This window comes from Pelodiscus sinensis, chromosome 3 (assembly GCF_052426305.1).
Source record: "Pelodiscus sinensis isolate ZL-2025 chromosome 3, ASM5242630v1, whole genome shotgun sequence".
NCBI lineage: Eukaryota > Metazoa > Chordata > Testudines > Trionychidae > Pelodiscus > Pelodiscus sinensis.
Genome location: NC_143054.1, coordinates 162,941,036 through 162,955,591, shown reverse-complemented (window position 1 = coordinate 162,955,591; position 14,556 = coordinate 162,941,036). Strand labels below are relative to the sequence as shown.

The 14,556-nt window shown below is 45.2% G+C and overlaps 1 protein-coding gene across 1 annotated transcript in view; it reads left to right on the top strand.

Moving 5' to 3' along the window:
• The window catches only part of WDR43 (WD repeat domain 43), a 44,022-nt gene extending 36,729 nt beyond the window's left edge, over window positions 1-7,293 (top strand). Inside the window, exons 13-18 of the mRNA XM_075925364.2 lie at window positions 603-634; window positions 3,732-3,795; window positions 4,651-4,764; window positions 5,275-5,344; window positions 5,911-5,963; window positions 6,107-7,293. Coding sequence (XP_075781479.1) covers window positions 603-634; window positions 3,732-3,795; window positions 4,651-4,764; window positions 5,275-5,344; window positions 5,911-5,963; window positions 6,107-6,280 — 507 coding nt within the window. The 3' untranslated portion in view covers window positions 6,281-7,293. The remainder of the gene's footprint in view (window positions 1-602; window positions 635-3,731; window positions 3,796-4,650; window positions 4,765-5,274; window positions 5,345-5,910; window positions 5,964-6,106) is intronic.
• Window positions 7,294-14,556: the final 7,263 nt, after the last annotated feature.

The following is a 14,556-nucleotide window of genomic DNA, read 5'->3' as shown; positions in this document are numbered from 1 at the left end:
ACAGCCTTACTGATAGGTTCATTCTGCATAGGTACTGACAGGCAAGGTTTCCAATATAGACCCCTCTTTGTTTGATCGTTTTTTCTGATATGTGCAAGTACATTTGATTACTAGTTAGGGAGAGTAAAGACCTTAACTTGACAAGTATATCCTTTCTAGAGCTTGAGACTTTTATTTAGTGTTCAGCGCCCTTTTCCTGCAACAGTAGCCTGTTTGATCAGTGTTTCACCTGTGCAGCAGGAAATATTAAATATAGTGAGATTTTGCATGCACAGTCACAAAGATTTAGTTCTGGTTGTTGCTGCCAGCTAGACTTGGTGTCTGTGCTTTTGTAACAATTTGACTCCATTACATTAGCTTCAGTGGTGTTACTGTAATGAGGCTCTACTCCTGCAAAAACAATCAGTACCCTGTTCCAGGACATAGCGCAACTAACATGAATGTCACAGTGTATGTGTTTAGTGCTGGTGATTTTGTAACTGACTTTAAATATCTGAGGATTTTTGTGACTTGATTTCCAGGCTGATACACAGATGTAATGTCAGGATGAGAATTGTGATGTATGCCATATTTCTAAGTGACCTCATCTTTCTTTCTTTCAGATTACAAAGAGGTTGCAAGGCCACCCATATAGGTAAGAGAAACAATTCACAAGCAAGCCTAGCTGACTTTTAAAGGAAAGGTGCTTTTGTTTTGATAAGGCCCATGGTAATCATCAAATGGTTATAAAATTATAGCCTCGTGAAAGGAAACGTTTGACTTGACTGATGGAGGCTGCCGCTGCCTGGGAAGGTTGTTTCTTTCAGAAGTCCAGTCTATTCGATACATCATTGCATAAATGAAAGAGAATGGAAAAGGACATCTGAATATGGAAACAGTATCCTCTTAATTCATTACTCACTGGACCACTGGCCACCCGTATTAGCAGTTTTTACAATTAAAACAAAACAGCCATGAGTTAAAACTTCTAAGTATCAGGATACCAATAAAACAGAGTTCAGGACAGTCTTCCCATAATTAATTCCAGCAAGAGAGCAGGAAAACTAAGAAATTACCTACATCCTTTTCAGCATTGCATTCTGTTGTCCTACATATGCAAACAGACTTCAATAGTTGCCTTAATTGCCCTATAGACAAATAGCAAAAACTTAAGCATTCTTCTCGTATTTTTGTTAAGAAATAAACTACATGGTAACTGCAGTGAAATTTTTTTGAACGAATACAATGTGCAGTATCTCTGAATATACCTTATACAGTAAAACTCTGATGGTCTGGCATCTGATGGTCCGGCACCATCAGGAACCCGGAAGTGCTCCGGGCAGCCGGACCATTGGAGCTGCTCTGCCCCCAGCTTCCCCGATTCAGGCGCTGCTGAAACTGACCAGCGGCTGAATTGGGGAAGCCAGGAGAAGAGCAGTTGGAGTGCTGCCGGTAGGTCCCATAGCACTGCCCCTTGGGGCTGAGGGACCAACCCGGCAGCCCCCCAGCTGTCCCCGGTTCAGCTGCTGCTGAAACTGACCAGCAGCTGACTCCAGGAAGCTCGAGGCAGAGCTGCTCTGCCCCGGGCTTCCTGGAATCAGCCCCGGGCTTCCTGGAATCAGCCCCTGATCAGTTTCAGCAGCAGCTGAATCGGGGACAGCTTGGGGGCTGCCGGGTTGGTCCCCGCAGCGCCGAGGTGCAGCGCTACCTGACCAACCCGGCAGCGCCCCAGCTGCTCTGTCCCAGGTGTCCCAATTCAGCTGCTGTTGAAACTAACCAGCAGCGGCTGAATCAGGGATGCCTGGGGCAGAGCCGGACTATCGGAAGGGGGGGGGGGGGGCTATGAGAGGTCTATGGTGGGGTGGGAGGGATGCCACCCCAGGCCCCTCATAGCCCCCCCTTCCAATAGTCCAGCATATCTGGTAATCCGGCACACCCTGGCTCCTAAAGGTGCCGGATTATCGGAAGTTTACTGTACTAAGGATATTAACTAACATGTATTTGTGTAAACATGTAACCATTGGAATTCTTAGTGGTTACATGTTAACATGGGGAGCCAGCTCTCTCTCACCCCTTGCTGCCTCTGTGGCTGGCAGTGGGGGTCGGCGGAGATGACTTGAAAGCCACTTCCCACGTGTACCCATTCCTGTCTGCCCCCTACGCCCCAAGTGCTGCTGTGTCTGGGAGGCAGCGGGCAGGCAGGCAGCTCCATGGGAGCTGGCAAATGCAGGGAGCCAGCTTAAAAGCCAGCTCTCCACGGGCACTGGCTCCTGCCTCCACCTCCCCTGCTGCCTGTGCTGCAGAGGCAGCAAGTGGGAGAGTGTGTAGTTGTTTAAGATTAACCGATAAACCCAGGTTTATCAGTTAATCATGTAAACAACGAAATGCTAACGTCCCTACCTTATACTGAATTTTTTTGTGAACTTTTATTGAGTTAATAGAATAGAGAGCTTCTAAATTCTCAGTTAAGTTGACCAAAAGCCTTTGTAACCCAGTGGCCTTTTAATGTTTCAGAGACTATGTTCAAATCTTTGAAATGAATAGGCCAGCCAGATATATGAAACACCTCTTAATAGCTAGGTGAAACAAATAGCAGTTAGAATCCCTTGTTCACTGCCTCTCCTAAATCAGAACATCCACTTACAATCTGGAGTGGGGGAGCAGAAATGAGGTGTGTGTGTGTGTGTGTGTGTGTGTGTGTGTGTGTGTGTGTGTCAAGTTCTCAGATTTAGTTTCAGACTTGAGAATTAGACAGTACATACACATGAATTTGTAAATATTTGTAGTAGGGATGTTAATGGTTAACTGTGTTCTCAGCTACACAATGAACCTGGGCACAGAGGCAGCAGCTCGGAGGAGAGGGAGGCAGGAGCTGGTGCCAGCAGAGCTGCCTGCCCCCCCCTACCCCTGGCACTTTTGCTTCTGATACAGAGGAGCAATGTGGGGGAGGGGGCAGGCAGAAGCCCAGGGACCCTGCTTCTTGCAAGTACTGGCTCCCATCTCTTTCCCCTTCTTTACCCCCCCTGTTCCCCTCATGCTACTGCCTCCCTCAGAGGCGGCAGCAGCGTGGGGTGGGAGGAAGAGGGAGTGGGTACTTGCAGGGAGCCATCTTAAGTCAGCTGCTGCCGCCACCATCCCCACACAATTTAAATGTGTACCTGCTGAAAATGTCAGTAGGTACACATTGACACAAATAAATGCATATTAACATTCCTAATTTGTACAGTTCTCAGTATTGGCAATTAATATGTATAGTTTACAAAGGATAATCTAAATCTGAATAGTTTATTAACATACAAATCACAAAATAGTTGAACTTCATATTGAGAAGAATTGTTAAATAGCTACTAGATTAGTCATCTCCTAACTGGACAGAAATATTTTATCAGTACTAGGACAATCCCAGAGTTATCTGTCATGTTCTTAATTTGTGAGGCTAAGTTTACTTCATAATTTGGAAAATGAAGAGTGCATTTAGATCTTTGATTAATCTAAATTTAGCAAGGAGGAGAGCTTTGCTTGTACAAAGAGCAAATTTTAATATAACTAGATGCTTAAATGACTCTTCTAGTTCTAATGGAACTATTTCTTCTATCTGTGTAAATGAATTGTTCTTATTTCTAGCTTAAGCGTCTCTTTTCTAAAACATAACACTGAAACACTTTCATTTAAACCATTTTGGTGGTCAGAAAATACAAGATGTTTTGTGGGCTATGCTCATCTTTTATTTATTGTACTCTCCTCTCTTCCAGTGCCTTACAGATGGTCCGGTGGCTAAAGTCTGTTTTCACTATACATGCATCCTACCTTTCCACGGTAAATATCTCGCTCTATAGTTGATGCTTGCAGTTAAATAAAATTTACTTGTGTTCTTGTTTTGCCCTTGTTGTTCCATTAGAAGTCAACCCTCCAATGTCCTAATCTGGTACTACTACTGTCTAAATGACTCTTCGCCCCCCCCCCCCCCCCCCCCAAAGGATATTTCATGTAACATGCAACACCTTTTTTCCCTCCTCAAAATCCTATAAATTACCCAGTTGCTGTAATTGAGTCCAGTACAACCATTAGCATGGAATCAAAACTGAATTCATTAGCATGCCTCTGTTAGTTAAGGACTCATACAGAGCTGACTGAATAGTGGAATATTAGCTGGGTGTCATGGATAAGCTAGTACAGGAGTGTTCAGCCTCTTGACTTCTCGTTTCAAAGCCTGCCTTCATTCACAAGTGAAGGTTGAATTTAATCTTGACCTAGGGATAGAAACAATTAGTTTGGTGCAATTGGCCTTCTGCTCCCAAAGGGTCCAGGTCTAGAATGGGGGTTTGTGGCCTAGGATTGATGTGCAATTTATATTCCCAGACTGGTAGTTGATACTTATACAGCCCCCATTTGTACTCTTCATACTGTAAACCACAATGAAGCGAAGAAGGAACGTTAGGTGTGCATTAGCTGGAAGTGGATGATAGCTCATGCCTCTAGCCTAGATAAGCAATGGTTTAAACAGACTGCTTGAGGTAATAATTGTTCATCCGTAGTGAAATCTCAGTTCTCATTTTGTCTGACAGTATGAGCAAAGGCTCTGCAGTCAGCACCCAGAATGCAATCTCAAATCTTCTTATGAAATGGAGGGGGACAACAAAACAGCCTCATTCTTATGCTTTTTCTCTAAAGTTACCAGACCTGGTTCCCCAGTTGGGCATGCTATATCAGTTAATGGAGAGCAGAGTAAAAACATTGCAGAAGCTCTCTCGCCTCCATGGAAAACTCTATCTTACCATCACCCAGGTGAGTTCAAGCTATAAACACTGGAGTATAAGGTGGAAATGTTGTTTGAAGTGGTGGTTGTCTTCAAATTTGATGTGACTGGACCTACTATCCACACCACAGTACAGTTGCTGGTTAGTCACGCTGATAATGCTAAAGGCAGCATAGTTGATTAACAAGCATTTTGCTGCTGATCTTTTTTCTAAACTGACTGAATATTACTTAATTGGGGATATGTTTTTATTGAAGGTTGTCACCTTTTTCCTTTTGATTTACATGCTATTCCTCAATCTTTTTAGCATGAAAATAAGCTGGAAAATTTTTAAACCACTTAAGATGCATCTCCTTTAGTATTGTAACTATTTTTCCCTTTCTAAATACTTAGCTAAAATCTATAGAGATGGATGAAAAAATGAAATTTCCATCAAGTCTGGATTTTATTCAAGTTGTGATGAGTTGTGTAAACATTTAGTACGCTTTAAGATTGGATTCCAAGGTTGCAATTTATTGTGATTTGCAAATCCCTTTCAGGTTGCAGCACTAGAAAAACTTCAGGATGTAACGGATGTTAATCAGACTGCAAAACTGGTGTATGAAGAAGGTAAGTAGAAGACTTCCTGTGAAGTTAGCCATTCCATTCAAATTCTGTGCCTCTTGCTGTGTGATCTGCCATGGAGAATTTGCTTGAAGTCAATGGAGGGAAGAAGGCAGTACAGGAGTTGTCAGTTACTCGCTAGTTGGATTCTTTCTTCTCCAGTTATGAAAACCTTTAATTGCAAGCCCAATATGCTGCTTAATTCCAGTGCCAGGAATCCATATTTATTGGCCAAGGTGTCTGATGAAGAATGAATCTTTCCTGAAGATGAACTCACTAAAAGAAGCTTCCAAATCTGTTCCCAATACAGAAGATTTAAAACTGTACACCTGAGGTTTTGGTCTTAGGTTGACTTGGAATTACTGTATGAATGACAACGATGATTGAGCAACAGTACATTGTGCTTGATTTATACTGATCAAAGTAACCTAAAGATGAGACTTGGTAGATCTTAAATGGCACAGCCAGTTAATTTGTAGTGGTATGTGATCTTGGATTTCATGTGAGCAAAAACTGCATCAAACCTGTTATGCTCTCCAGGCTTATGTTCTCAATTTATTTTTCATTTACAGAATCCTCAGAGGATGGTTCTGAAGATGAAATGATTGCAGATAAAGATTCAGATGTAAGTAAAATTCTCTGTCCAGGACTTCAGTCTTTCACTTGACTGATTGCTGAAGTATAGGATTGCAGAAATGCTTGTACCAAATATTAAGATGTTCCTGATTTTTTTTTTATTTATGTATTTATATTTATTTTTTGTTCCAGGAGAACTGGGATGAAGATGAGGCGAAAGGAGAGCAATCAGATGATGAGGCGAAAGGAGAGCAATCAGATGATGAGGAGAAAGAGGAGCAATCAGATGAACAACAAATGGCTGTTGAAAAAGAAATCAATGGGGAATCTGATTTGGACCCAGAAAATGAAAGTGAAGAAGAATAAATGGTTTTAAACAAAACCAAAGCATCGGTTAAAAGAAGCAGGCTGCCAGAACTCTAAAATTCTGGATCTCTTTGCTGAAAGTTGATGTAGTCACATAGGCCAGGCATGAGTCTACGCTTCCACATACAGGGGCACATCTGGGCACTGCATTCCCGAACCCAGAATGCTTAACCATGCCAGCCTTCTCTTCCCCCAAATCCCCAGGCTTATATTAAACATTTCTGCCATCTCATGGTCAGATTAGGCCCTTCTCATGGACAAGCATATTTGTATTCAAGTGAAATAAATCTGCCACCGCCATTTGTGTGGTAAACTTGTTGCAGCTTTACATTGAATTTGTTTCAAATATAACAGATCAAAGACCAATCTATACCTTCTTTTCTCACTTCAGTTAACAATAGCAAGTGGGCATCCTGCTGCATTTTTTTTGAAAAAAACAAAAATAAAAAATATTTTTTTAATATTTAAATTCACTATTGAATTTCTTCATTTTCTCCTAATAGGCTCACCAGTCCCTTGGCAAGGTCTGAATGCCAGCCTGGTTTAAAACAGCTTTTTCTTTTTTAAACAAAATTGGACTTGCCTTTTATATGTATGTATAAATCTATGGCTTTTCTTGTGCTTCAGAAGAACATTAGAACTCTCAGTGGTTTCTAATTTGTTTTAACTGATCCTGTATATAGGTTTAATGCTGACACAGGGAGGGACTTCATCTTGAGGGGGGCGAGGGAGGAGGAATGGAAAAATTAGGGAGAGGGGAGGGTGAATGCTTGTGAATATGTAACGCAAAGTGTATACGTTTATTACTGTTTTTTAATCTCTGTGGCAGGACGAGGATTGCTATTAGCCCAGCTAATTAAAGCTGAAGTGGTATAAACACATTTTTAAGAGCAAGAAATGCTAAAGGTTTGAGCCATTCACCAGTATAATGTACAGAATATTTGTCTATAAATGGAGCTGTTGCAACTTAATACTGCCCTCTTTGTAAAGTGAATAAATATACACCTCCTTTACCAAGTACTTTTTCTGTAATATGTGTGGAGATACAAGAGGTGGTATGCTTGAGAGAGTTGTCTCAAACATGTTCTGGCTTGAAGCACATCCAGTGGTAACTCGTTTTCAGCTCTGTCTTTAGCTGTACCTGCTGGCTTTGCTGACACAAACAAGCTTTCTCTATGCTTGGCTTCAGCGTGCTCTGGGGGAGACAGAGTTGGATTCTCTTTTCTGCACAGCATTGTCTGCCAAATTCACTTCAGTTTAGAATCTAAAGTAAAGGTGTAAGGAGCAGGATGGCTTGCTTCTCCTAATCCCAGGTGGAGTTTGGAGGTATCTTCAATTGGAAAATTTCTTTGGTAGTGTAAACAAGGCACATTTTATACCTATGCCATGGAGAGAAGGTAAATGTGTTGGCTCCAAGACTCCTGCACAAACTCCGTTACCAAGCTGAGCTAAATTGATATGCGTGTTGTTAATCAGTACGTATTCTCGTGGAGAGGTCTATGCCAGTTTAAATCAATTTAAAACAGATTTTAGTGAAACTATTGCGACTTTGGAGTGCTGGCAAATCCAAACCCTATATTTAGTCCTATTTCAGAGCATAATGGCACTTCCACTGTTAGCTTTTTTTCATACTGGTTATGCTGGATGAGCAGTTAATTAAAACAAAGATAGGAGAAGAATGCTGATGGGGGAGACCTCCAAGAGTGGTGCATGCTTAAAACAAGTGGCTTTTAAAACTACTAAAGTAAGTCTCTTCCTACCTCCCTTTTCCATCCCAGTAATGGGGGCATTTCATTATTGCTGCTCTTTGTGATTCTGGCAGTAACTCAAGTAGTAATGTTCTGCCACGTGAGCAACTGGGCTAACGCTGTGATGTCTCTTTTTTATGCTGTGTGTAATATGGGGATTCTGAATGGATATAAAACATGTCCCAGGTTTAGGAACTGAATGTTCTCCCCTGAGATGTATTAAGTTTCAGATTGGACCTATGACACTGATATTCTTAATGAGTTCATTGGCTCGGTGCCTTCACCAGCACCCTGTATTTAAGGTTTGCAAAGTTGGATTGCATGTACAGTAAAACTCCAGTTGTCCGGCATCCAGTGCTCCAGGCAGCCGGACAATTGGAGCTGCTCTGCCCCGGGCTTTCCCGAGTCAGCCAGTGGTCAGTTTCAGCAGCGGCTGACTTGGGGAAGTCTGGGGCAGAGCAGCTGGGGTGCTGCCAGGTTGGTCCTGCAGTGCACCCCCACTCCACCCCACCCTAGACCCCTCATAGCCCCCCCTTTCCAATAGTCCGGCATATTTGATAATCCGGCACCCCCTGGGTCCTAAAGGTGCTGGATTATCGGAAGTTTACTGTAATTGGTTATTCTGCGTTGTCTCTGGTTTTGCTCTTGCTTGTGTAGCTTTTCCCTGTGGAGTTCTGAGCTTGATACAAGGATAAGAAAATGGTGCTTGCCTTCAGTCACTTGCTATAATTTTGGGATGAGTGACACAAAAAACTTTGGTTGCCCAAATGAGTTAAAGGGCGAATACACGGATGTGTGCTGGTAAACCATAGATTCTGAGCTGGGCAAGAAGAGGGGTGGGGGAAACTGATCCAGAGGGAAGACCATTTCTTCCTATATGGAAAGAGGATCCTGAACAGAAAAGGGATCCTGGTATGGGAAAGGTTGAGAACCACTATTGTAAACAGCAGACATAGATATACAGAGGTGTTTGGGTGCCTGAAGAGGCAGATAAATGCCTAACCTGCTTTGAACTCCAGAAAACCCCAGATGTCTAACTCCAATTAAAAGTCAAATGAAAATAAATACAATTCCCATTAGGCACCTGTCTCCATAGGTGATTGTAAATCTAAGCCATTAACACCACCTTGCTGTTCCCTTTCAAGCAAGGAGCAGCTTCATTTAGCAGCTGCTTGACAGCACTCCTCCCCTCCTGCCAATCAGCTGACCTCCACCTGTCCTGGCCTGATGTGGGGCTCAAGCAGTAGTGCAGGCTGCCTGGGGCAGGGAGGAGGGCAGGTCTGAGCTCCTGCCTGCATGCTAATGAAAATCAGCTCATGCCATAGATTGCTGACTCCTGCTGTAGTGTAGACACTTCTATACTGACACAAATGTTAGTTTGTCAGTATACCTTATGCTTGTTCATTCAACACAATAAGCTATACTGCCAAAACACACTTATGCCAGTACAGCCATCTACACTAGAGAGCTGTGCTGGTATAGTTATTTACTTAGAACCTGGAACAGATGTTTATTTTTTCTATATACCCTAATATCATACCGTAAATACAATTAAAACTCAAGCATTTCAGTCTGTTCTGCAGGATCTCCCATCACCCACCAGTCCACTTACACACATCATTCTCTAAGACACCAGCCGGCAAACGTCAAGTAAAAAACACAGTATTTACCCTTGCTTCTGCAAGTATGGGCGATTGCAGCTTCTGTTGACTGTGCATTGCCGTTCCAAAGGGAGCTGTAGGAAGCGGCGCTGGCTGGGAACTCCAATCCACGGCCAACAGGAGCTGCCATTGCTCATACCTGTGGAGTTAGCCCCTGACAGGCTACCTCTGGTGAACCTTCACAGTCGTACTGCCCACTCTTGCTGTAGGACAGAGCTGGGCAAAATATGATCTGTGAGCTGGATCTAGCCCACGAGAGCCTAAGCCAGTCTTGTGCCTGCCCTGTCCCTGCTTTGCACTCAGTGAAGCTGGCTGCTGCAGGGCCCTGGGCATCTCTGAATGCTGAGAGCCTGTGGGAGGGATCAGAAGCTTCTCATAGGGCTCTACCCCCACCCTGCCCCAGTAGCTTTCATTGGCCAGTTTCCGGCCAATAGCAGCTGCCTGTTTACAGGACAGGCAGCATGTGAAGTGCCCCTTCACCCTCACCCCCAGGCTCTCAGTGTTTGCAGTAGTAAACATGGCCTCTAGCTACTTTGAGCAGTACAGGGGCATGGAAGGCAGAGACCCTAGTTAAGGAGCCTGCTAGACTGCTGGCTAGGAATCTCCCAGCCCCTCCCTCCCCAACCCTCTGCCTTCCTGCACCCCTATCTCATGTAACCCAAACTTCTGCACCTCTGTTCCAGCCCCCATACATCTTCCCAGACACTGCATCCTCTCCTCAGGTCACAACCCCTTCCCACACCCATCCTGCTATCCCTGGTCATGGCCTAAATTCTTGCACCCCCTCCCAGACCCTGCACTCCCTCCTTGTACACCCCTCCCCCAGGCTAGAATCCTCTCCTGCACCCATATCCCTCCAAGACCCTGCACCCCAATCCTCTCCCAGGTCACAACCCAAACCTCTGTACCACTACCCCAGGTCCCACTCCCCTCCCAGACCCTGCACCCCTTCTGTTACCCTAGTTTGCTGCCCCATGTCACAATCCCCTCCACCAAAACTCCCTCCCAAGTCCAATACTCCAGTCCCTCACCCTAAGTTCCCTTCTGCAACCAACCTCCCTCCCAGACCCCTGCACCTCTGTTGTTAATATAATGGTAAAGTGCAGCCCTTGACCACTTACCAAATTCTTGGTGTGGCCCTCTTCCTCCCTCTCCCCCCCCCCCAGCAAAAATCATTGCCCACCCCTGCTCTAGGAAGTGCACCATCAATCTTCAGAGACCCTGTCAAAGATGTCTTTTGCAGTCTTGGCAACTCTCCAGATTTGGGCTCTTATGGGTTGTTCTTTATCCTAACTTTATCGACGTAGCTTTAAGAACATAAGAACGGCCATACTGTGTCAGACCAAAGGTCCATCTAGCCCAGTATCCAGTCTTCTGACAGTGGCCGATGCCCCAGAGGGAGTGAACAGAAAAAAGTCATCAAGTGATCCCTCTCCTCTCATTTATTTTCAGCCCCTGGCAAACAGAGGCTATGGACACCATTCCTACCCATTCTGGCTAATACGTATTGATGGATCTAACCTCCATTAATTTATCTAGTTAAGTTTTGAACCTTGGTAAAGTCCTGGTCTTCACAACATCCTCTGGCAAGGAGTTCCATAGGTTGACTGCTGTATGAAGAAAAACTTTCTTTTGTTTTAAATCTGTTACCTATTAGTTTCATTGGGAGACCCCTAGTTCTTATGGGAACAATTAAATAACTTTTTTCCTTTTTCACTTTCTCCATATCTGTCATTATTTTGTTAGACCTCTATCGTATTCCTCCCCTTAGTCTTCTCTTTTCTAAGAGGAGAAGTCCCGGTCTTTTTAATCTCTCTTTATATGGGACCCATTCCAAACTCCTAATCATTTTTGTTACCCTTACACTGGAATGAAAGGGCAAGGGAAATACCAGATTCAGAACTCACTGCTTGCTATTGCTGCTGTTCGAACTGCTAGTCCCCCACTAGTACTGGTATTAACTTGATTTGGTGAGAAGGGGGGATGACTTGAGGCCTATTTTAGAATTAACATCTGGATGGGGGATTTGGCTAACAGTTTGTGCAGATATGTGATAAAACTGCCAAGATAAGGGTTTGCTAGAGGATCAGACACTTCATAGCTTGTGTAAGCTGTTTATTGCGTACACCAAGGGCTATGTTTACACTGGCCAGTTCGTGCGCAAGAAATATGCAAATGAGGCTAAGCATGAATATCACCAAGCCTCATTTGCATACCTGAGCTGCCATTTTTGCGGAAGAGGCTTTTGCGCCAGAAGGAGTTGTCTACGCTGCCCCTTCTTGCGCAACCCCCCCCCCCCCCTTGTGCAATGACATTCTTCCTGAAAATAAGCAGTATAACGGAATTGTGCAAGAGGGGGTTTTCTGTGCAAGAAGGGGCAGTGTAGACAGCTCCTTCTGGTGCAAAAGCCTCTCCTGCAAAAATGGTGTCTCATTAGGTATGCAAATGAGACTCAGCAATATTCCATGGTTAGCCTCATTTGCATATTTCTTGCACAAGAACCGGCCAATGTAAACAGCCAAGGAGTTCTTGCATTTCTCCTGTTTTCTACTAGCTCCTTGTGTGCCACCTTCCTATACCCCTCTCTTTCAGTGACTTACTGCAGTTCCCCCAATTTCTTCCTTATGAGGGTCTCTGTGTGGTCATCTTTCCATACCACTCTTCCTCTTGTCATCAGCTTTGTGTGCAGTCTCCTCCTCTGCCTGATCTTTGAATGCTAGAACAGTCTCTACCAAAGATGGCCAGTAGGTGTCAAAATTGTTCCATGAAAACATCCCAGGTTAGGCAGGCACAAAGATAGGAAGGGAGTTGATGAACTACAGGCTTGCTTAACCCTGCTGCTGCTGCCATGCAGTTGGGGAGTGTGGCTCTGCAATTCATGTTGACTAGCATGGCTGTGCTTATGCTTCCAAAGGAGTTTTTCCAGGTATGCAAATTTCAGTGTCTCATCTTCAGCTGTGTGCTGCCAGGCCTTTCTGATGCTTTCTGACCTTGTAAAGCTCTGTTGGAGAAATATTTCTTAAGCAGGCCTCTCACTGGTTTTAATCTACAGCTCCTGTCCTGCTGCTCTTTAAGGACAGAGTAGCGTGGCATATTGAAGCTTCATTCTCCGACACCCTCTGCACTCTGTGAAATGGCAGATATGAACTGCAGGCTTTATAAAAATCTTTAAATCTCCTCCTTTGGGGCTTATTCATCCAACAATAAATATAAAGACCTAACATTGGTGGTGGAATATGTAGATAAGAAATGGGGAAGAAAAAAATGCCTTACTGGAGATGTAGGGGAAGGAACGAGCAGAAGTAAAGTGAGTGGGGTTTGGGAGAACTCTGTGAATATATGCTTGTTAGCCCTGAAAAAAATCGTGTAGCAAACCTATTATTGCTGCTGCTGCTGCCAGTAAAACATTTGAAAACTGAACATGAAAAATTTTGAGGTATGGCCAAGGCCAGTGTTTTCCAAACTACGGGTTACGACCCAGTACCGGGTCATGGAATGTTGGGCACTGCGTCTCCTTGCTGCAGGAGGATCAGATGACCAATGGGGGTGCTAGGGCAGGCTACCTCCCTGACCTGGCACTGCGCTGTACCTCAAAAGTAGCCAGCAGCAGGCCTGGCTCCTATAGTGGTAGGGGGAGCGCACAGGGCTCCACACGCTGCCCCTGGCCTGGGAACCTGCTGTTGGCTGCTTCTGGAGTGCAGAATGGTCTGCAGTGCCAGTAGAGGCAACAAGCCTGCCTTGTCACCCCTGGTCGGGAGCCAGTTGAAGTGAGCCCCTCCTGCCCTGCTCTGAGCCCCCTCTTACCTTCCAAGCTCTCATCCTCAGCCCGATGCTGAAGCCCCCACACTTGTCAAATTATGTTGGGCCGCAGGCATCAACAATTTTCTTCATCGGGGTCATGAAAAAAAAAGTTTGAAAACCATTGAGCTAGGCTGAGGCAGGGGAATTCTGGCATTTGTGCAATCTCAGTTAGGGATGTAAGGGAGTAGTTGACTATCCAATAAGCATATGCTTATTTGTTATGCTTAAATGAAGCACACGAGATCTTTTATAGGGGAAAAGGCAGTATGCCGCATTTATTGAGAATACAACAGTTGCATATGCTTTTCAATCACACACACACCCACCCCCACCCACCCCCGGCCTGAGCCATTTTGGTGGCCTGGGTGTGTGGTGCTGCTCCTGGGCGCACATTGCATGTGCGGGCCCACCCCACCCCAGGGTGCGTGGGCCCACCCCCGGGATGCATGCCTGGCCCAGCCACCGCGTGCAGCCTGGGCCCACCCCCGGCGCGCACACGCTGCCCAGCCCGGCCCGGCTACCGCTGCTGGTGCACACACCGGGCTGTGCAGGGCCCCGCAGCCATGGGGGGGAAAGGTTCTGCTGGCCGGGGATGGGGGGGCCACCGTTGTGGGAGCTGGGCGCACGGTGACTGATGGCAGCTATAAGGGATGCCACGTGCCCCTTACAGCTGCCATCATGCGCCCACCATCAGTTGGCGCCCCGGGCAGCTGCCCGGCTCGCCCACCCCTTAGTCCGGCCCTGCACACACACACGCGCGCACACACACGCACTCATTCCTGCCAGACGCTGTTATAGTTACCAGTCTAGAGTCTGTATCAATCTAGTGGCCAGTTAGATCGATTACAGAGGGAGAGCAGGGCCTTCCGTCGGTCGCGATCTGATGCTCATCTGGAGTTGGTGGCAAGATGAACCCAAAGTTCCATAGCAAGGCATCCTGCTTTTATAATCCTTTTCTCCGTTGAAGTTCATGAATTCTGCTGTGTCAGTCTGTGACCAGCGTGTTAACTTGTTGATGTCATTCATTCCCAAAACGTTTCATCCTGTAATCAATCGTCTTTTAGGG